This window comes from Elephas maximus, chromosome 22 (genome assembly GCF_024166365.1).
Source record: "Elephas maximus indicus isolate mEleMax1 chromosome 22, mEleMax1 primary haplotype, whole genome shotgun sequence".
NCBI lineage: Eukaryota > Metazoa > Chordata > Mammalia > Proboscidea > Elephantidae > Elephas > Elephas maximus.
In genome coordinates this window covers 69,578,440-69,602,189 of record NC_064840.1, presented here as the reverse complement: position 1 = coordinate 69,602,189, position 23,750 = coordinate 69,578,440, and the positions used below count along the sequence as shown (strand labels likewise).

The 23,750-nt window shown below is 39.0% G+C and overlaps 1 protein-coding gene across 3 annotated transcripts in view; it reads right to left on the bottom strand.

Annotated features, from left to right (window-relative positions):
• The window catches only part of GTF2E2 (general transcription factor IIE subunit 2), an 81,329-nt gene that overhangs the window by 37,409 nt on the left and 20,170 nt on the right, over positions 1-23,750 (bottom strand). For all 3 annotated transcript variants that reach the window (XM_049866745.1, XM_049866744.1, XM_049866742.1), the window contains one exon: positions 5,527-5,618. In XM_049866745.1, the coding sequence (XP_049722702.1) occupies positions 5,527-5,618 (92 nt within the window). The remainder of the gene's footprint in view (positions 1-5,526; positions 5,619-23,750) is intronic.

Genomic DNA, 23,750 nt, shown 5'->3' with positions numbered 1-23,750 from the left:
AAAGCAGAGAACACCACAAAAACATTTACCTGTATTTTATTCAATATGCCAAGGCATTTGACTGTGTGGATCATAACAAATTATGGGTAACATTTCAAAGAATGGGAATTCCAGAACACTTAACTGTGCTCATGAGGAAGCTGTACACAGATTAAGAAGCAGTCATTCAAACCGAACAAGTGGATACCACACGGCTTAAATCAGAAAAAGTGTGCATCAGAGTTGTATCCTTTCACCGTATTTATTCAATCTGTATGCTGAGCAAAAAATCCAAGAAGCTGGACTACATGAAGAAGAAAGGTGCATCAGGATTGGAGGATGACTCACTAACAGCCTACGACATGCATATGACACAACTTGATTTCCTGAAAGTAGACTTGAAGCACTTATTGATGAAGATCAGAGACTAAAGCCTTCAGTATGGATTATACCTCAACATAAAGAAAACAAAAATCCTCACAACTGGACCAATAAGCTACATCACGATAAACAGAGGAAATATTGAAGTTGTCAAAGATTTCAGTTTACTTGGATTCACAATTAACGCCCATGGAAACAGCAGTCAAGAAATCAAACGACATATTGCATTGGGCAAATCTGCTGCAAAAGGCCTCTTTAAAGTGGTACACAGCGAAGATGTTACCTTGAGGACTAAGAGACATCTGACCCAAGCAATGGTATTTTCAATCACCTCATATGAATGTGAAAGCTGGACGATGAATAATGAGGACTGAAGAATTGATGCCTTTGGATTATAGTGTTGGCAAAGAATATTTACTATACCATGGACTGCAGAAGAATGAATAAATTTGTCTTGGAAGAAGTAAAGCCACAATACTCCTTGGAAGCGAAGACGGCGAGACTTCGTCTCACATACTTTGGACATGTTATCAGATGGAACTAGTCCCTGGAGAAGGACATCATGCTCAGTAAAGCAGAGGGTCAGCAAAAGAGAACAAGATCCTCGATGAGATAAACTGGCACAGGGGCTGCAACCATGGGCCCAAACGATTCTGAGGATGGCGCAGGACCGGGCGGTGCTTCATTCTGTTGTACACAGGGTCACTATGAGTTGGAACCAACTCAACAGCACCTAACAATAACAACATATCCACAACTTATTGATTAGGCTAACATACTATGCATTGCAGGTATAATAATTTTTTACAAGGGATCTTCTCTGAGACTTATTTGAAGGATTCTTCCAAGGTAAGGAGGCTAAGAAAGCCTACTCTATCAGATGAAGGGACTTTGCTTCTACTGGTAAAATCTGCTAAGAGGTTTTATAACGAATGGGTATTGCATCTTATCAAGTTTTTTGTGATCATATGATTCTTCCTTTTTTTCCTGTTAATATGACTCACATTGATTGATTTTCAAATATAAAACCTCTTTCATTCCCAGAATAAGCTCCATTTCATCACAATGGATTACCCTTCTTATTTACAAGCAGATTCAATTTGTTAATATATTTTAAGGATTTTTACATCTGTAGCAATGGGAGATATTGGTTTAATTTCAATACTTTATTTAGAGATGTAAATAAATCGGGTTCTTAATCCAGGCCTGCTACTGACCAAAGCTGTGCCTCTAACCCAGTCATTTAATTCGCTAAACTTCAAATATTCTAATGCTCACTTAGTAATTTTGTTTTTGTAACTGTCAGAATTAATTCGGACAGGTTCTCAATTCAGACCATTGGTTCTCAAACTCTAGCATGTATCAGTTTCAACGGAAGGGCTTGTTAAAACACACAGCTGAGCTGCACTCCCAGAATTTCAGATTCGATCGGTCTAAGGAGGTAACGCCAAAACGGCATTTCTAACAAGTTCCCACGGGATGCTGATGCTTCTGCTTGGAAAATGACACTTTAAGGACCACGACGCTAGACTCGACAGAAGGGTATTCACTGGGTAAGCTAGACTAACCTGCCTGGATTTAGATTGAGTGTGCACTACTCAACGTGGCTGTGAGAGCTTATTTGGTGAAATCGGGTCATGAAATTTTCATTTTCGAGTTAATTCTGATTACATCTTTTAAAAGGTTTAATATTTTCTACTTCCTATAACAAAAAATATGTTAATATGTTAGCTGTTAGACTAATTTGTTTTTAGCAGTATATATTTTTCTCTCTCATTAAATAACTCCAAATAAAAATGTATGGAGTTGCTTCTGAATTGTTTCCCTATAATTTTACCTAAAAACAGAATACCAGAGATCAAAAGATGCAGGCATATACATTTTAAAAAGATAACACACCTCTTATAGCCCTCACTTCATAAATATTTTATTACTTAATTTAAAATGATGCAATGTAACATGATGATAAGCATGGAGATATGTTTTTTTAATTATAAAAATGGATAAATTAATTCTATTTGAGCCATATTTTTTTCCGCAACTACCTGAGCAATACCTTATATATTGCATAATTTATTTCTCAGTGGTTTTTATATTTCTTAAAATATGTACTGTAGAGCCCTGGGGGTGTAGTGGTTAAGAGGTATGGCTGCTAACCAAAAAGGTCAGCAGTTCGATGCACCAGCTGCTCCTTGTAAACCTCACGGAACAGTTCTACTCTGTCCTGTAGTCACCATGAGTCGCAACTGACTCAATGACAATGAGTATACATGGTACAAAATATGCATTAAAATGTTTATTTAAATATTAAAAGTAAAAGATATTTTATGACAGAAAGTGAGTTTGATATGGCCAAATGGCTTGACGATGGGGACTGGCTTTCTTAAACCAGGTTACATGAGAGACGCTTTCCATAAATTCAATAAGTTAAACCTTCAGTCTGGGGGGTTTAACAAAAACATATCTAAAACACATAATAAGATAAAAAGCATTTTATCCAAAAATATTACATTGGCAAAACTGATAAAAATTATTAATAATTTTATTTTCTCAACCATTTCTTAGTATACTAGATTAAAGAAAGTGCCTATAAGAGCAAAGGTGAAGGAACTGGCGTAACGATTAGATATCTGATAAGTCTTGGCAAGAGCTTTTTTATATACGTCCCAGAAACAAAGTAATGGTTAAAGGACCAGGTAAAACGTCCTTTGGCAAGTCAGATGGCTCTTACTCTTTTGCTTTCAACAAAGCTAAAGAAGGACCTAATCAAATTGTTTACTGATGGATGCTTGATGAGAGATCGCTAAGTGATTTCCGGCATGTGGGCTAAAAGATTTTGCTGTAACAAAATTACATAAACTTCCATTAGAATCAATTTACTTATACGAACATTTCTTTCTCAGCACTTATACCTACAACATCTAAAAACACTAGCAGCATGGGTGCCAAATCCTGTTTTACTTTATCAATAAGTAATACAGAACCTCAGGCACAAGAACCACTGGGGGAAGTGAGGAGACAGCTCCATTTGTTTCATTAAAAGACTGATTTCTGCTGAATAATTATTACATAGGAAGTGACATTTAATAAAACTTTAATATACGTAGGTTGCTCTGATCAATGGTGGACTAATAACTGTAATGATAACACTTTTAACACTTAGGATCTTTAGGTTATAGGGGAAAATTTTTTTTTATTTCAATTTATATGCATATTATTGTGGCAGAGACGTGTGACAGATGACCAATAAAATATTTTCAAGCATAAAAATATATAGCATCTGGATAAAAATCAGTGGGAGGAACAGAATGGACATACAAGTTCAAAGAAAAAAATGATTAAAATTTCCCACCATTAAAAGTTTCTTTTTGTACTTTTAAAACCAGTAAGGGCATTTAGATTCCATTTCATGCATTTAAAAGAGTGGTGTATTCTCCTGAAGCATCAGAATATGCCAGAAATTCCATCCTTTGTAACTATTTAAACTTTTGCTGAAATACTGTAGTTACAAATTTAAATATGTATAAGGGATACAAAGTTTTTCAAAATTGTTTTAGGGGGTGCGCGAGTAAAAAATGTCAAACTGTACTGCTAGTCAGACAAAACTGTAAGAGTCACCTGGGTAACTAAAGGCTGCGTTAGCAGAGTAGCAAAAACATTACCCCTAAGTAACTGTCCACCCCACGGAGGAACGGTCAGGTGGAATGAATGAATGGTGAATACACAAGTGTCAAAGTATATTATCTGACAATGGAAATTAGAAGCTAATAGATTTCCACTAGAAATCAATTACAAACCACAGAATGCAGATACAACCGCACACCACGTCTCTTAAATTAAAAAGAAGTACTTTAATTTTTAAATAGAGGAAGCGTGTTGAATTTAAAATATATATAACCCCAACGATCTTCAGTTTGTGTTTTGCTTTGGTTGAATTTGGTACGTTTTCATCATCCATTAGTTATGTATGAGGGTGTTTATTCTATATGAATGTTGTTTCCTGTTTGTATGGGAAAACTGTAGCTAAACATTCCATTGTCCCCAGTCTGTAAAAGCAGCACAATTCTAATGCTTAAAGTCATTAAATCATTACTTTTGCATATAGAAAAAAAGAAATGCTTCAGTATAGTTGAAAACAATCTGTATCTTAAGAAATAAAGAGATTTTTAAAAAAGAGACTAAAAGAACCTGGAAAAAAGATAAAGAGATAGCTGAAATTTAAAACAATAACAAATAGTTTTTCCTTTGACTCTTTTCAAGAGATGCAAGTAATAACTAAGTGGGAATAGAGTTTGGCAAGGAAGGTGGCAAGTCTGAAATCATTTATTCATCTTAGCTATAAATGAAATCATCACTTTAATAAATGAAGTGTGACAGTACTGTATCTTGTATGGAGTTAAGGTTTAAAGTCTTCTGTAAAGTCAAATCTCGTATCATCAAAACTAAGTGGGGAAAACATACTAGACTTCCACCAATGGTTTTCTAAGTCCCTCGATTAATTCTCTAATTTTCTCCTCCAAGACGTAGAGAGGGCCTCACAAAGGATCTGCTTGAACTATGTAGTTTTTATCCTGAAAATCACTCACATCTTCTCATGGGATTTGCCATCTGGTAGTGACTGGCTAAGAGATAAATGTACCTACTGCCTGAGGCACACAATTATGAAGCGAAATAGTGGGTTAAATTGTGTATATGAATTATTGTAAATTAAATATACTTACGTGACTCACTGTAACAGCAACTGAATAATAATGTCTAAGGCTTGAAGTATTAAATATGTTTTACTGCTTTATTGAGGTGAAACTAACATACAGTAAACTGCACATATTGAAAATGTACCACTTGATAAATTTTGACATGTATACAAAAATTAAAGGCACCCTGGTGGCACAGTGGTTAAAGTGTTTGGCAGCTAACCAAAAGGCTGGCAGTTCAAACACATTAGCTGCTCCATGGTAAAAAGACGTGGCAGTCTGCTTCCGTGAAGAGTGACGACCTTGAGAACCCTAATGGGCAGTTAGTTCTACTATGTCCTACAGGGTCGCTAGGAGTCAGAATCGACTCAATGGCAATGGGTTTATGTACAAATTAACTTCTGAAAACGAAAATCTCCTTCTTTTGCCAAAAAGCTAAATAGGATTTTTGCTTTCTGAGAAAGGTACTTACCTTCATGTAATTGACAATCTTAGCAAGAACTCCAAACTTGTATCCAGAGCTTCCTGAGAGAGCTTTCAAGTTAAAGGATCCATTACTATGATCTGGAGATGAAATTTAAAGCACAATTATATGCAGAGTACAAGCTCAACACACAAAAACCAGTGATGCTTATATACACAGCAACAGACAACCTAAAAGGAAAATCACGAAAACCATTCAACTTACAATACCTTCTCAAAGAATAAAATACCTAGGAATAAACTTAACTAGGCAAGTGAAAAACCTGTATACTGAAAACTTCAAAACACTGCTAAAAGAAATTACCTAAATAAGTGAAACCACTAACCATTTGTCAGTTTGTCATACTGTGGTGGCTTACATGTTGCTGTGATGCTAAAGCTATGCCACTGGTATTCCAAATACGAGCAGGGTCAATCATGGTGGACACATTTCAGTGGCACTTCCAGAATAAGACAGACTAGGAAGAAAGACCTGGCAATCTACTTCCAAAAATTAGCTAATGAAAATTCTATGGATCACAACAGACTACTGTCCAATATAAAACACTAAATAGACAACAGGTAAGTGTTAACTTTGGTGAAGGTTAAGACAGTACACAATTCTGGCGAAGTCAGCACAACCTGTCCAAGGCAAGGTCATGGAAGCTCCATAGGCACATCTAAACTCCCTGAGGGACTGATTTGCTGGGTTGAGGGTTGTGGGGACCATGGTCTTGGGGAATAGCTAGCTCAATTGGCATAACATAGTTTATAAAAAAATGTCCTACAGTCTACTTTAGTGAGTAGTGTCTGGGATCTTGAAAGCTTGTGAGCGGCCATCTAAGATACTCTACTGGTCTCACCCCTCAGGAGCAAGGGAGAATGAAGAAAACCAAAGACACAAGGGAAAGACTAGTTGAAAGGACTAATGGACCACAGCTACCACAGCCTCACCAGACAGAGTCCAGCACAAATAGATGGTGCCCGGCTACCACTGCTGAGTGCTCTAACAGGGATCACAATAGAGGGTCCTAGACGGAGTTGGAGAAAAATGTAGAAAAAATTCTAACTCACAAAAAAAAACCAGGCTTACTGGCCTGACAGAGACTGGAGAAACCTCAAAAGTGTGGCCCCAGACACCCTTTTAGCTCAGTAATGAAGTCACTCCTGAGGTTCACCCTTCACCCAAGTATTGGACAGGCCCATAAAACAAAACGAGACTGAAGGGGCACATCAGCCCAGGGGCACGGACTAGAAGACAGGAGGGGACAGGAAAGCTGGTAATAGAAACCCAAGGCCAAGAAGGGAGAACACTGACATGTCGTGGGGTTGGTAACCAACGTCACAAAACACTATGTGTACTGTCTAATGAGAAGCTAGTTCTGTAAACTTTCATCTAAAGTACAATAATAAAAAACATTTAAAAGAAGAATATTGTCCAGTATAATGCTGGAAGATGAGCCCCCTAGGTTGGAAGGTATTCAAAATACACAGTGGCTGCAACAATGGACTCAAGCATACCAATAATCATGAAGATGGTGCAGGACTGGGCAACGTTTCATCCTGTTGTACGTGGGGTGGCCATTTGAACGTGAGGTCACCGTGAGTCAGAGCCAACTCAACAGCAACTAACATCAACAACAAAAAAATAAATGAAAAGAGATTCTGCGTTCATGGATTAGAAGACTTAATATTGTAAAGACATCAATACTACCCCCCAAAAAATCTACTGATTCAATGCAATTCTGATCCATCAAAATTCCAACAGCCTTTTTTACAGAAATGGGAAAGCCGACCCTCAAATTCATATGGAATTGCAATGGGCCCTGAATAGCCAAAACAATCTTGAAAAAGAATAAAGTAGAAGGACTCACACTTCCCAATTTCAAAATGTACTACAAAGCTATAGTAATCAAAACAGTATGGTACAGGTATAAGGAAAGACATATAGATCAACAGACGAGAACTGAGTGTTCATAAATAAACCCATATACATCTATGGCCAATGGATTTTGAACAAGGGTGCTGAGTCTTCAATGGGGGAAGAACCAGTCTCTTCAATAAGTAGTGCTCGGACAACTGGATCTTCACATATGAAAGAATGATGTTGGACTAATGCCTCACACCATTAACAAATATTAATTCAAAATGGATCAATGACCTAAATATAAGAACTAAAACGTAAAACTCTTGGACGCGGGGCCAAGATGGTAGAGTAGTCAGACACTTCCCCGTGGTCCCTCTTACAACAAAGACCCAAAAACACAAGTGAATCGATTATATATGGCAATCTAGGAGCCTTGAATATCAAATCAAAGTTGAGGAATCGGACTGAGCAGCACAGAGAGGGAGAGAAGGTTCAAAAGCAGTGAGGAGTTGCCAGACCTGACCTGGCAGGAACTGGTACCCTGCAGGCTGGATCGGCTGGCACGCACAGTGAGGCAAGCAGTGGTGCTCAGGACGTGTTTTCCACATCGGGAGAGACTGAGTATCAGAGGGTCTACTCAAGCCTCCAGAACCAGTGAAAAGCAGAGTTCAATTGGCAGAAGGTAAGTACATGCATCTAACCTACTGCACGGATCCAAAAAACAGCCCCTTGGGAAGAACCTCTCTTCCATTTACCTGCCCCCCCACCTCCCGCTCTGCATCACGTCCTAGGTCAGCTTCAGTGACTGCCTCGTCCCCTAGGTGGGAAGTAGGACCAGTCGTGCACCTTGAGACAGTCTCCCGGCTTTGGAGAGGGAACAAATTAACAAACAGGAAAAAATAATCTGCCAGCCGGGAACTCAGGGCAGGCACAGCCCCTTTGCCTAGGCACAGGCACAAGTGGCCCACAAACTTTGGACGCCTTTCACCCCTGCAGAGACCTGTGTGGGCCCATTTCAACAGCGTAGGCCCTCATTAGCACAGTACGACAGAGTATATTCTTGAAGCCTATTTTCAACTGTATCAGCTGTAAGGTGGAGTGGCAGATTCAGGACATTTGACACCACTCTGCCCATTAAGCAGTGTCCTCACCTACCCACATCAGGGGCCTGAGGACTGATGGCTCCACCCATACCACCTAGTCACATACAACAGGGGTCCAAGAATAAGTGGGGCCTCCCAGTCCTTAGAGCCAACAGCACTGGGTGCCCACAGTCCGGCTGCAAAACCCATCCACCTATGCACTCTAGGAACAGGGGCAAGCTTTCCTCCCAAACACTCTGGGGCAGCTGCCAGCCTTGCTCAGCGCATGAACCCCTACTGCAGCCAGATACCTGTGACTGCTCCAGTCACCCCTGCCCGTCTAGGACTGTAGGTGAGAACCTGCACCACACACTTCGTGACTGACTACCTGGACACCTGAGCTGAATCCATACATGAAAAGTAAACAGACTCCTGGGCTCACATACCTAGTAACAGCTCTAACCACCTGGTGACAGGCGTCAATAGTCAAACTAGCTCACACAACCGGCCTATTCGGGTATATCAAACAAAACAAAACAAGAAGCTAGGACACAGTAAGCAAACAAAATAAATAAATATAATAACTTATTGATGGCTTCAGCAAACTCCTAAAACAAAGAATCAAGAAACCTTCCAGAAGAAGATAATTTCTTGGAGTTACTGCAGACAGAATTCAAAAGATTAATATACAGAGCTCTTCAAGAGATCAGAAAGCAGGTCAGGCAAAACACAAAGCAAGCCAAGGAACACAAAGACAAAGCAACAGAGGAACTTAAGATCATACAACAAGAGCATAATGACAAGTTTAACAGGCTGCAAGAATCCACAGACAGACAGCAAATAGAAATTCAAAAGATTAACAATAAAATCTCAGAACTGGACAACTCAATAGAACGTCAGAGGAGCAGAACTGAGGTACTGGAAGTCAAAATTAGTGAGACTGAAGATAAAGCACGTGACATCAACTTATTTGAGGAAAAATCAGATAAAAGAACTTTAAAAAATGAAGAAACTCTAAGAATTATGTGGGACTCTATCAAGAGAAATAACCTACGAGTGACTAGAGTACCAGAACAAGAGGGTAACAGAAAATACAGAGAGAATTGTTAAAGATTTGTTGGCAGAAAACTTCCCTGATATCGTGAAAGATGAGAAGATATCTATCCAAGAAGCTCACTGAACCCCACACAAGGTAGATCTCAAAAGGATGTCACCATGACATATTATAATCAAACTTGGCAAACCAAAAATAGAGAATTTTAAGAGTGACTAGGGATAAAGAAAAAGCCATCTACAAAGGAGAGTAAATAAGACTAAACTGACTACTCAGCAGAAACCACACAGGCAAGAAGGCAATGGGATGACATACATAAAGCCTTGAAGGAAAAAAATTTCCAGCCAAGAATTACATATTCAGCAAAACTGTCTCTCAAATATAATGGCACAATTAGGACATTTCCAGATAAAACTTAAAACTCTTATAAGAAAACATAGGCATAAAGCTTCAAGACCTTGTTTTTGACAATAGGTTCTTAGATATGACACCAAATGAGCAACAAAAGAAAAAATAGGTAAATTGGACTTCATCAAAATGAAAAAAAATTGTTCATCAAAGGACTCTGTCAACAAAGTGAAGAGAAGGCCTATAGAATGAGAGAAAATATTTAGCAACCATCTATCTGAAAGGTTTAATATCCAGCATATATAAAGAACTCCTGTAACTAAACAACAGCAACAAAAAAAGACAAACAACCCAATCAAAAAAATGGCCAAAGGACTGCATTTCACCAAAGACAATATCCAAATGGCCAATAAGCACATGAAAAGATGCTCAAGGTCTTTAGCCACAGTTGTTGCCATGGAGTCAGTTCTGACTCAGGGCATCCCCGTGTGTGTCAGAGTAGAACTGTACTCCATAAGGGTTTTCAAGGGTGTGGCCTTTGGAAGCAGATCGCCAGGGCTGCCTTCTAAACCATCTCTGGGTGGGTTCGAACTGCCAACTTTTCAGTTAGTAGTTGAGCACGTAACCATTTGCACCACCAAGGGTTTCCTTGTTAGTCACTAAGGAAATGCAAATCACAAACACTGAGATACCACCTCACATCAACAGGATGGCTATCATCAGAAAGATGGAAAATAACAAGTGTTGGAGAGGATGTGGAAAAACTGTAACACTCATCCATTGCTGGTGGGAATGTAAAATGGTATAGCCAGTGTGGAAAACAGTTTGGCATTTCCTCAAAAAGTTAAGATAGAATTATCCTATGACCCAGCAATTCTACTCCTAGGTTTGACTTGAAAATAGAGGCTGGAGCAGATAGATGTATACCAATGTTCACTGCAACATTACTCACGATAGCCAAAAGGTGGAAAAAACCCAAGTGCCCATCAACAGATGAATGGGTAAACAAAATGTGGCAAATCCACACAGCAGAATATTATTCAGCCATAAAAAGAAATGGAATTCTGATACATGCTACAACATCAATGAACCTTGAAAACACGCTGAGTGAAACAAGCCAGACACAAAAAGACGAATATTGTATGATCCTACTTATATGAAATATCTAGAAGAGGCAAATGTATAGAGAAAGGGATGGAAAAGACTGCTGAAAGGGTACTGAGTCTCTGAGAATGGAAATGGGTAGCAGTGAGGCTAGCACCACATGGTAAATGTAATTAATGTCACTAAATGCACACTTCAAAGTGGTTAAAATGACAAACTTTTTGTTATATATACTTCACCACAATAAATTTTAAAATAACTTTTAAGTATAACATATTTTCCTGTTAGATGTGATTAAGATTTTTAGGCATCTAAGACGATTTTAACTGTGGTAAAATATTTCTTGTTCGAGTTTTTCTACCTAATGAATTCTACCATGTAAAATTTTGGTGAAAAATAGAGTTTTTTGAGTGTGTAATAAATTATGAATTTTGTCACTAAGAGTTGAAACAAAGTATAAATAATCCAAAAGTATTAAAATACATTTATTTTATAAGGACTATTATCTCACTCTTTTCCTTAATTCCAGTAATTAGAAGCATTACTTTTTAAACAAGGAGAGAACACAAATCTCAGCCTGATCAACAGGGCCTTTCTAACAGACTAAAAACCAAAAGATGTAAGCAGATTACATATGAGCAGTAAAAAAATGCAACTTATCACCTATTACACATTAATTTCTGCTTACCGACTTAAACCAAATAAATGAGAATTAATGTAATTAATTCTATTCATATATTAATTAGAATGGTATCATAACTATTTAAAAGTAAACTTGAAGGACAAATTAGGAATGAAAAATATAGGCAGTGCCACTACATAAGCATGGATGCTTAAAAAGGATGACCACACTGACTTCCCACCTTGAGAAAATGACTCTCTCTAAACCTCACGTGGAGAAGAAGCCTTATGGAAGATCATTTGTTTTAGGATATCTACCCTGTTCTTGCATACTTACAAACAGAAACTCTAATGCCATCAGCTTATCATAAATAAATTCTATGACTCATAGGCAGGAACAGTAAAAATTCCATCATAATACTAGAAACACACTGTAGAAGTACACAACCTATCATCAAGGCATCAGATCAGATATTAGAAAATTCCCATGTGGCTGATCCACAAGGAAGAGGTTAAATAAGTAAGGGGGGGGGGGCATCAATCTCTGGCACCAGCATGGGTAATAATAATTTAAACAAAAGGATGCATTAGAAAAACCACAAGTCAAATGCAACAATTGTCAGAGATCCAAAAGAACAGTTTCTAGATGGCAACATAATTCTCCTCTGAGATTAGTTAGTGAAAAGGCTTTATTGAGCATGCTTTTTGGAGACTAAAATGAAACTTTATACACAATTTTCCTTTAAAAATAACCTTGTTACAGATGCCTAGGATAAGCAAAACATTATGGAAGAAAAAGAACAAGGTAGGAGGCCTCACTCTACCTGATCTCAGAACCCACTATACAGCCAAGGTAGTCAAACAGCCTGGCATTGGTACAGTAACAGAAACAGAGACCAACGGGACAGAATGGTCAGCTGATCTTTCACAAAGGACCCAAGTCCATTAAATGGGGAAAAGACAGTCTTTTTAACAAATGGTATAGCAAAACTGGATGACCATCTGAAAAAAAATACGAAACAGGACCCATACCTCATACCATACACAAAAACTAACTCAAAATGTACCAAAGATCTAAATATAAAACGGAAAACAATAAAAATCATGGAAGAAAAAACAGGGACAATGCTAGGGGCCCTAACACACGGTATAAATACAATAAAAACCATAACTAACAATGCACAAACACCAGAAGATAAACTAGATAGCTGGCAGTTGCTGAAAATTAAACACTTAAGCTCACCAAAAGACTTCACCAGAAGAGTAAAAAGAGAACCTACAGACTGGGAAAATATTTTTGGCTACAGCGTATCTGACAAGGGTCTAATCTTTAAAATCTACGAAATACTTCAACACTTCAACAACAAAAAGACAAATAATCCAACTAAAAAATGGGCAAAGGATATGAACAGGCAAATCAAAACTACACTGAGATACCATCTCACCCCAACATTACTGGCACTAACCAAAAAAACAGGGAAAAAATAACACATTGGAGAGGCTGAGGGGAGACTGGAACTCTTACGCATTGCTGGTGGGAATGTAAAATGGTACAATCACTATGGAAAATGGTATGGCACCTCCTTAGAAAGCTAGAAATAGAAATACCATATGATCCAGCAATCCCAGTACTAGGAATATATCCTAGAGAAATAAAAGCCATCACATGAATAAACATATGCACAACCCTGTTCACTGCAGCATTATTCACAATAGCAAGAAGACGGCAACAACCTAAGTGTCCATCAACAGATGAATGGATAAACAAATTATGGTACATACACACAGTGGAATACCAGGCAATGATAAAGAACAATGATGAAACCTCAAAACATCTTCCAACATGGATGAGCCTGGAGGGCATTATGCTGACTGAACGGTGTTAACTTTGGTGACGGGAAAGACAACACACAATATAGGGGAAGGCAGTACAACTCGACCAAGGCAAAGTCATAGAAGCTTCCCAGACACATGCAAACACCTTGAGGGATCAAGTTACTGGGGCTGAGGGCTGGGGACTACAGTCTCGGGGACATCTAAGTCAACTGGCGTGACGTAGTTCGTTAAAAAAAAAGTTGTACATCCTAGTATGGTGAGTAGCATCTGAAGTCTTAAAAGCTCACGAGCAGTCATCTAACCTGTATCTACTGGTCCTATCCCATCCGGAGCAAAGAACAGAAACAACCAAAGACACAAGGAAAATATTAGTCCAAAGGACTAATGGACCACATGAACAACAGCTTCCACCAGCCTGAGCCCAGAAGAACTAGATGGTGCCTGACTATCATCTCCAACTGCTCTGACAGGGATCACAACAGAGGTTCCCGGACATAGCTGGAGAAAAACGTAGAACGAAATTCAAATGTACAAAAAAAGACGAGACTTACTGGTCTGACAGAGGTTGGAGGAACACCCAAGACTATGGCCACCAGACACCCTGCTAACTCAGAACTGAAGCCATTCTCTAAGTCTACCTCTCAGCCAAAGATTAGACAGGCCTATAAAACAAACAGTAACACATGTGAAGAACGTGCTTCTTAGTTCAATCAAGTATATGAGACCAAAGGGGCAACACCTATCCAAAAGCAAAAAACAGGAAGGCAGGAAGGGACAGGTAAACTGGATGAATGGACATGGGGAATCCGGGGTGGAAAGGGGGAGAGTGCTAACACAATGAGGGGACTGCAATCAATGTCACAAAACAATTTTGTGTATAAATTTTTGAATGAGAAACTAATTTGCACTCTAAACTTTCACCTAAAGCACAATAAAATTTTAAAAAATAATCATTACAATTTTGACAATAACTTAGTGGGCTCACTAAAGTCTACTTTACTATGTTTCCTAAAGTAACAATAATATTAAGAATGCCTTATAGGTTACGCAGATTCCCTGGGTGGCACAAACAGTTAAAACCACTAGCTGAAAGGCTGGCGGTTCGAACCCACCCAGATGCACCCCAGGACACAGGCTTGGCAATCTGCTTTCAACAGGTCACCACAGCCCCGGAAATTCTACGGAGCAGTTTACTCTGCACACATGGGGCTGCCATGATTCAGAACCAACTCAAGAGCAACTAACAACAGCAGGTTATACCAAGTGCTTTTACATTCGCTATTTCATTTATGAAATACAGCCTACATGGTTCATTTCCTCAAGGTGTTCAAGGCACTTATAACAACAATAGTAACTAATATTAAACACTACGTACCAAGCTACGAGTCAGAATCAACTCAACGGCAACGGGTTTGGGCTTTTTGGGGGGGGGGGGGCAGGATTTGTGCCAAGCACCGTGCTAAATGCTTTTCACATTTAATCCCTACCAAAAATCCTATTTAGGAGGTACCATTGTCCCTTTTTGGGAAACCCTGGTGGCATAGTGGTTAAGTGGTACGACTGCTAACCATAAGGGTCAGCAGTTCAAATCCGCCAGGCACTCCTTGGAAACTCTATGGGGCAGTTCTACTCTATCCTATAGGGTCACTATGAGTCGGAATCAACTCGATGGCACTGGGTTTGGTTTGGTTATTGTCCCTTTTAGGAGCCCTGGTAGCCCAGTGGTTAAGTGGCCGGCTACTACCTGAAACATCAGTGGTTTGAATCTACCAGCTGCACCACAGGATAAAGATGTGGCAGTCTACTTCCATAAAGATTACAGCTTTGGAAACCCTATGGGGCATCTCTACTCTTGTCCTATATGGTCACTATGAGTTATAATCAACTGGACAGCAGTAGGTTTGGTTTACTGTGCCTTTTAAGGAGCCCTGGTGGTGCAGTGGTTAATTCGCTCAGCTGCTAATCAAAAGGTCTGTGGTTTGAGCCCACTAGCTGCTCCACAGGAGAAAGTCTGCTTCTGTAAACACGAAAGCCTTTGAAACCCTTGGGGTAGTTCCACTCTGTCCTACAGGGTCGCCATGAGCCAAAACTGACTCGATGGCAGTGGGTTCATTATCCCTTTTTAAACATAAAAAAAGGGAGAGTCGCAAGTGGCTGAGCAGAGAATCAAATCCAGTTGCAAACCACGATATGCTGCCTTATATAAGAATCGTCAAGTGGCCTTTACACAGATGATTCCATCCAAAAGTGGCTTTTGTCAAAGGACCCGTAAAAACCCGTTGCCGTCAAGTCAATTTCGACTCATAGCAACCCTACAGGACAGAGTAGAACTGCCCCATAGAGTTTCCAAGGAGCACCTGGTAGATTCAAACTGCCGACCTTAGCAGTCGTAGCTCCTAACCACACCACCAGGGTTTCCTGTCAAAGTACAGAAATTCGTAAATGTCCATTTAATGTTTTATTATTTAAGTTGAGTAAAAGAGTATTAAATTAATCCTACATGACTACACAGAACTTGAAAGACTACGAAAACAGGGATAACGATAGGTTAAGGATAGGCATCATACAATTGGTGTGGTGGGTTGAATTGTGCCCTCAAAAAAGGTATGTTCAACAATGGGTTGGAAAGGGATGCTGGTGAGGAGTGAGCTTCTTGGATCAGGTGGACACTTAAGACTATGCTGGCATCTCCTGCCTGAAGGGGAGACGAGAGGGTAAAGGGGGTTAGAAGCTAGAGAAATGGGCAGGAAAACAGAAAGTGGAGAAGGGAGCAGGCTGTCTCATTAGGGGGAGAGCAATTGGGAGTACACAGCAAGGTGTATATAAGTTTTTGTGTGAGAGACTGACTTGATTTGTAAACTTTCACTTAAAGCACAATAAAAATTATAAAAAAAAAAAAAAATGATATGTCCAAGTCCTAACCTGTGGTACCTGTAAAGAGGATCGTATTTGGACATAGGGTCGCTGCAGACGTAAGTTAAGATGAGGTCATATTGGATGAGGATGGACCCTAAATCCAATGGCTGGTGTCTTTACAACAGAAAGGAGAGGGAGGTACAGACACCCAGAGGAGGCACAGAGGGAATATGGCCATGTGACAATGGCAGCAGAGATCAGAACTATGCTGCCACAGGCCAGGAATGCCTGCAGTCTGTCACCAGACGCTGAAAGAGGCAAAGAAGGATTCCTTCCTAGGGAATTCAAAGGGAGCACAGCCCTACTGAACATTGATTCCAGACTTCTAGTTTCCAGACCTGTGAGAGAATAAAGTCCTATTATTTTAAGCCATCAAGTTTGTGGTGACCTGTTCCATCAGACCTAGGAAACTAATACAACTGGTGAGTGGTAAGCCACCCACAGTTTGCTTTACCAAGGCGTCTCCAGCCTTAACTCAATGTCAGGCATAGTAAACACTCCATAAACGTTTGCTGAATGAATGAATGAATGTAAGCAATAAGGATATTTTCACGTACCCAACCTTTATGTCCCCAGACATAAATGTACCAATTTATCTATAATTTTAAAAATGAGTCTGCACAGCAAGCATCTTCCCAGTCTTCTGTTGTTGTAACAGCCACTCCCATAATTAAAAATCCTGATTGTATAATGCTTAGGCTACAACCCTAAATAATATACCATAAATTAAAACACTGTATCTCTAAATATCCAACTGGAGAATTCTTTGGCCATTTAAATTTCAGTTTTTTAATGTAGGTAGTATTGCTACCTAAACAAAATCTGTTTCATCTTGCAGAGCTAAAAACCTTTTCCAAATTGAACCACCTCATGGAAATTATCACTTATAAAGGGCAAGATTTATATACAGAACAAGTACTAAGAAAAAAAGGAGAAAGAGAGAAGGTAAAGGAAAACAAGAAATTTTAATTCAGGAGATTTCACGCACACTGCCTGGAAGAAATAACGGGCTGGTAAACCTAGACTGGTTTGCCTCCTAGGTTACTAACTCTCCCGGCCTTGTCTTCTAGCCTCAGCACGAAATATTCACTGAAGGGTCTGCAATGTTATAAACACTAAGGAACCACAAATTTATCAGTAACTCACAAATTCACCAATACAGGAATTTAGCTTAATGACCAAAGAGTAAATTCAGAAAAAGGAGTGACAGCTGATACCTCAGACAGCTCTATTCAAGTTTATGAATGATTTACTCTTAAGGGTAGCAGGACTTCATGCAAATGAACAGAGAGGAAACTGTCAGCTGCATTGTAGTTCAGCCAATAGAAGCAGAGCTCCATCTTGGCTGTGCACTAGCCTGCATTACAAACAGACCACACCATCGCTGCAACAGCATCCTTTCAGACAAGAGGTAGGTTTCTACCATCGCTTTTATTCTGATACATGTCCTTATGATGCAATCGAAACGTATTTTATCTTGAAAAGCAACCAGAAGGCTCTTTTCCTACTAAAAATCCCCCAGAAGAAACATTCATTTTATTGCTCGGTAGGATTTCATTATGAAAATAGGAAGACCGGCTTGCGCTGTCTGATCAGCACCCTTACCATCTGTGCCTTCATGGAAATTTCATGACTGACATTTTATATGAACCTGATCTACATCCAGACCTTAGGAGAAAACCACTCGCAGTGCATGTTTCCTGGTGACTTGCTAATTTCATTTCTCTAAGCTATTTCATTTCAGCGCTTTGGTCTGTCCTAACAAAGGATTTTTCTTAAAGAAAAATCTAGACCAAAAGCAAAATCTGGTCTAAAGCTTTCCGATTATATGTACGAATTATATTGGCTGGTTAAAAAAACGGCCACTTACAAGACAGTTTGTAATAGTTTGACAAATACGGAAAAAAAATAATCTAAAATTGTTTTTATTTGCCTTTGAATGAGACACAGAGAAGCTCGAGAAATTATCAGAATTCTAATTTTCGTATAAAAGTAAAAGATGGTAAATTGCATCATTATGTCAGCTGCATCATATGGCAACCAAAGGGGTTTTATAGAGCTTCTGACTTTGTTTAATTAAAATAATTCCTCACAGTGAAATCCTAAAGTCTAATTTACTGTAATATATAAATCATGCTATTATTAAATGGAAACCTTTTTAAACAGCTTTTCATTTTTGGTAAGTCACAGAAACAGATATTTATCACAGCATTTAAACATAAAGGTTAAAGTTGTTCTGAAACTGATCCTCAAGGTAAATATAAAATAAGTCTTCCTTAAAAAGCACATTTTAAAATAAAAATATGTGCTGAGAAGAATTTGGTGATGGGAGGAGTCTACAGTACCTTTCTGGGTAGTAAAATATTTTCATGACTCAAACAATCATCAGTGTCTATTAAAAATTAATATCAACTGCTGACCAAATGTCTGATTTCATCATATCCAAGCATGAAAATAATTGTTTAGTAGATTCTTGTGCTCCGGGATGTTAACTGTACATTCTGACATAAATATCAAATATCTGCCCCTTTCTTTGCTGGTAAGACTATTTAATTTTTGAAGTCGTCCCCCACCTCCCCCATAATTTCTATTTCTTCTATTTCATAGCCAGCATGCAGTTAGCATAAGCAAAGTATCTTTTACAAAGCCCAAAGGTTGCTGTAACTTGACGCTAGATCCCAGGTTCAGCACAATGGGGTTAATTACCTAGAAAACATTCCTGCTTGGTATAAAAAATATGCACCAAAAAAAGGATCTTATATTAATTAAAAAAAAAAAAAAAGCTTCATCAAAACGGTTAACCTGTAACTCAAATTTCAGGTGAATTGTGAACAAACTCCTACCACCCCCACTATTTTCCCCCTCTAAGCTCAGCCTACATTTTACAGGTAATATTATCTAGAGCTAGCACAGATGGAGGCTCACTGCTCTCATTCACCAAGCTCATTAGAGGCAGGTCCTATCTCAGAGCCTTTCCCTGGGCTTCTACTGAGTGAGCTGCTCTGTATTCAAAGGCTATTATGATTACTTGATTATTGTTTCAAAGCACTATGCTTAAGGGCATTAGAGAATCCACTTCAGGGTGGTCGCTGTTGTTATTTTTTCTGTAAGCAGAGCAAAAGCATAATTTGATTTCTATCTGGCAATTCGAGGTTCCAAAACATTTCCAAGTCCTACCTTTATAAATATTCCACTGGGGCCTTTTGAAATGGGAGGAAAAACAGGTGAAGGACATACATAAAAAGCAATTTCTTTTACAAGAGAGATTTACTGTAAAGCTCTCAATTCCTTTAACAAATGAAGAGGGGGGAGAGAAGATCCTGAAAGAGTAAAAAAGTGTTCTCATTTTTTCTTTTTATACTTTTACTTTTCAGGAAGTATATTTATAGCATTTGCTTGATAACAGGTTGATATTTTAATTTTTAAAATATAGCCTCAATTGCCACAGCCAAGAAGAGCCTAAAGAGATGACAACTGTAACTATACTGTGGTGTCCTAAATGGGATTCTCAAACAGAAAAAGAACATTAGGTAAAAACTAAGGAAATCTAAACAAAATAGGGACTTTAGTTAATGATAATGTATCAGTACTGGTTCATTAATTGTAGCAAATCCATCAAACTAACGTAAGATGTTAACAATAGAACTCTACTATTCAATTTTTCTGCAGGTCTAAAACTATTCCAGAAAATAAAGCCTATTAAAAAGAAAAAAAAAAAAAAAGGAAGGAATCAGCAAGAGCGGAAACATAAATAATAACTCAAATACCAATAAGGCTTCGATCAAACATTTTATTACCACTGGACTAGTTATTTTTTCCCAGGGTGTACATTTAACGTTATGCACAGAGTAAACACTTTTTGAACTGAATCAGGGGAAAGGTAATTACTGAGTTTATCACGTTAAGGTTAGTGTGACTCAGCTTCATATACAGGACGGCTGGAGGGGCCTAAGGGCTTCCTTCCCAGATTTTTTACAATTTTCTTTGGAATCACAGTGTAACACAAGAAGCACTGGCTTTGGGGATCTGGCCCCAATTCTGCCGTTTAAGCTCTGAGATTGATTTTTCTTATTTCCCTGTTACATATTATAAAAAAGATACTATCCATCATGTGTATGAAAGCTAATTAAAAGGGCTGCCCATACACACAAAATATATATATACAGTCTCAGAATTCCTTTCTGCATGCCTAATTATGCCTAATCCATCAAAGTAATATTTTGTCTGTACACTAAATTTAACACAAAAATTACTGGCACTCCCCTGTACTTTGAAAGAATAAGCCACATTAAAATTAAGGTGGAAAATGACTCTCTATGACAGGGGTTACTTTTTTCCAGATATCCCCAGAAGCTAAGTAAAAAATCAATGTTTTGAGTTGCTCAGCAGTTGTCAATGTACTCACAAGTGGCAAACCATTATCATTTACAACATAAACCTGACACATAGCTCAAAGGCAAGGGGACTAGTTTGCTTTGGGTTTTCCTAAACTGCTTAGACACTTCCAGCAAAGCTTACGATGCCTTTGGAGGCGGCATACATGGTGGTCCCCTAGTCATCACTGCCAACTTAGTTATGGTAAGTACCTTTGTACGTGTATAAAGCACACAGTATAATCAAAATGACAGTGTTTACTAATTCTAATTTTCTAGAAATAATCCAGAAAACTCAACAAATGTATTTCACAGATATATAAAACAACAGACTTTTAAAGCAAAGGGGAAGGAACAGTACCTTTTCTCCTTTTAAATTAAGACCGTGGTTAAAAGAAGTAATACGTTCAAATGGTTCAAAAGTCGAAAGAATTCAACAAGGTATACACTGAGAAGTCTCACTCCCATGCCAGCCCCTCCACTCTCTTCCCCACCCAGCTACACAGGCAATCATTGTGACTAGTTTCTTGTATATCCTTCCAAGATTTTTGTGCAGATACAAGAGATGCAAATATATATATTTATTTCCCCTCTTCCTTGGACACTGTCCCATACTTTGCTCTTTTCCCCTAACAACAGGTATCTAAAAAACCTTCCCATATCACTACAGAGTGACCTCATTTCTGCATAATATTCAATTTTGTCTACATAAATGGTAACTCTGTGTTCCAAGCAAACTGTGGGAGAGTGTAGAAAGGCAGGAAAAAAACCATTGCTGTTGAATTGAGTCCAGCTCACAGCCACCCTATAGGACACCATAAGGTTTCCAAGGAGCAACTGGTGGATTCAAACTGCCAACCTTTTGATTAGTAGCTGAGCTTTTAACCACTGCACCACCAGGGCTCTGTAAAGGAAAAGGGGAAATAAAAATATATATTTTCATTTGCTTGTATCTACACAAAGCTCTTGGAAGGATATACCAGAATATTAATTTAAGAAGCCCTGGTCATTGCTATGATTCAAAATCAACTCAACAGCAATGGGTTTGTTTTTTTTTGATGGCACAACAAAGGAGCCCTGGTGGCACAGTGGTTGGGTACTCAACTACTACCAGAAAGGTCAGCAGTTCGAACCCACCAGCCACTCCACGGGAGAAAGATGTGGCAGTCTGCTTCTTTAAGGGTTTACAGCTTTGGAAGTATCTATGGGGCAGTTCTACCCTGTCCTATAGGGTCAGGATCAACTCGACGGCCATGGGTTTTGGGTTTCCTAAGACTCTGGGCTCTGGGCCCTCCTGTATACTATTCCCTTCTCCTTGGAGCTCCTTCCCTATGAGTCAGAATCGACCTGACGGCAATGGGTTTGGTTTTTTGGTTTCTGGTAGCATTAACGGTTAAGCGTTTGGCTGTTAACCTAAAAGTTGGTGGTCTGAACCCACCCAGTGGCTTCTTGGGGCAAGACCTGGCAATCTGCTCCCATAGAGATTACAGCCAAGAAAACCCTATGGGGCAGTTCTACAGTGTCACATGGGGTCACTATGAGTTGGAATTAACTCCACAGCACACAACAACTATATTAATTTAACCAGGAGAATTCCTGACTGATGCATACAAGCTGACCTCAACTAAACTGAATTTAGTTAAGTGGGTGGATGGGTGTATTTATCTATCTCTTTCTCCTATTATTTTTTTATGGTCAAGGGAGCCTGAACGAATTTTAAGCAGTTCACTTTTATCTGAAAAATGAACACAATATGGAGGTCCTTAAACCAACGTTCTGATTATTCAAAAACTTCCCCTTAAAATGGTAACTTTCATTAATAGTCTTAACTTCTCCTCAGTTTTAAAAAGTCGACACAGACAAAAAGGGCCTACTCACAATGAATTAAAATACAAAGGAATAAACTCAGTATAGTTTCAGCCAGGTACAACTGATAGCTTTATACAGTCAATTTCTAGAAAAAAATTAAAAGTTTGCTATGTTAGGAAGACAGGATTATGGGTGAAACCTCTGATTTTTATTTACTTAAAATTGTTATAATGAGGTTTCTGAAATCACCAGTGAAATATCATTTCAAATTAACATTAAGCTAATATGGTAAAAAAAAAAAAAAAAAAAGATAAAACTAATTTGAGGGGCATAATGTGGGAACTGCTTCCCTCTACTCTCTTCACTGGCGCCCCGGTGGCACAGTGGTTAAGAGCTCAGCTGCCAACCAAAAGATCGGTAGTTCAAATCCACCAGGTGCTCCTTGGAAATGCTACGAGCTGGAATAGACTCAACAACAGCGAGTTTTCACTCTCTTCTCCCCCTTCCTTCCTACCACTGTTCCCCCTGCAGTCACTTCTAACGTCAGATTTAGAAAAGAAACCTTGAAAAGAGGGTCCCAGATTTTAAAAAGGGATTAATCATTTCTTAACAGAAAGTCTAGGAGAATTTTTCATAAATGCTGCAGAGGCCCTGGGTGAGCCCAGGGTCAAATTATTCGGCAGATTCCTTCAGGGATTCTTCCTGCCCTCTACCGAACCACAAGCAGCCCCGCCCCCTAGTCCCCAAGGCTCTACTCTTCCTCCTTTCCTTCTCCTTTACCAGCTCTGCTTTTCAAAGGGACCTGACACTCATTCATACTGAAGTAAAAATAACTTTAGCAATGTGTGTTACCCCATCGCAGGAAAATCTGCATCTTAGCAGGGTTAAAAACCTTAAAGGAGCTCCACAAGCTGAACATTTGTTAAGTGTGTGTGCGTGCGCACATTGGAGGCAAGTACTTCTGGGGACAGTGCCTTCCTTATGTCTTGGAGATCACACCATTTAGCCACTATTCTATTAGGACGGCTGGTCAAAAAGCACCTAACTTTCGACTCCACTGGAGTAAATTTCTATGGGTTATTTGAACACTTGTATACATGGTGATTAGAATCAAAGGCATCAACAAAGCAGAGGCTGGATGGGTAGCCTATGAGGACATCACCTCATGCAACCCCAAGGGGCACCACTTAACACTCTCTGTGAATGGTACCCCACAAGAGAATA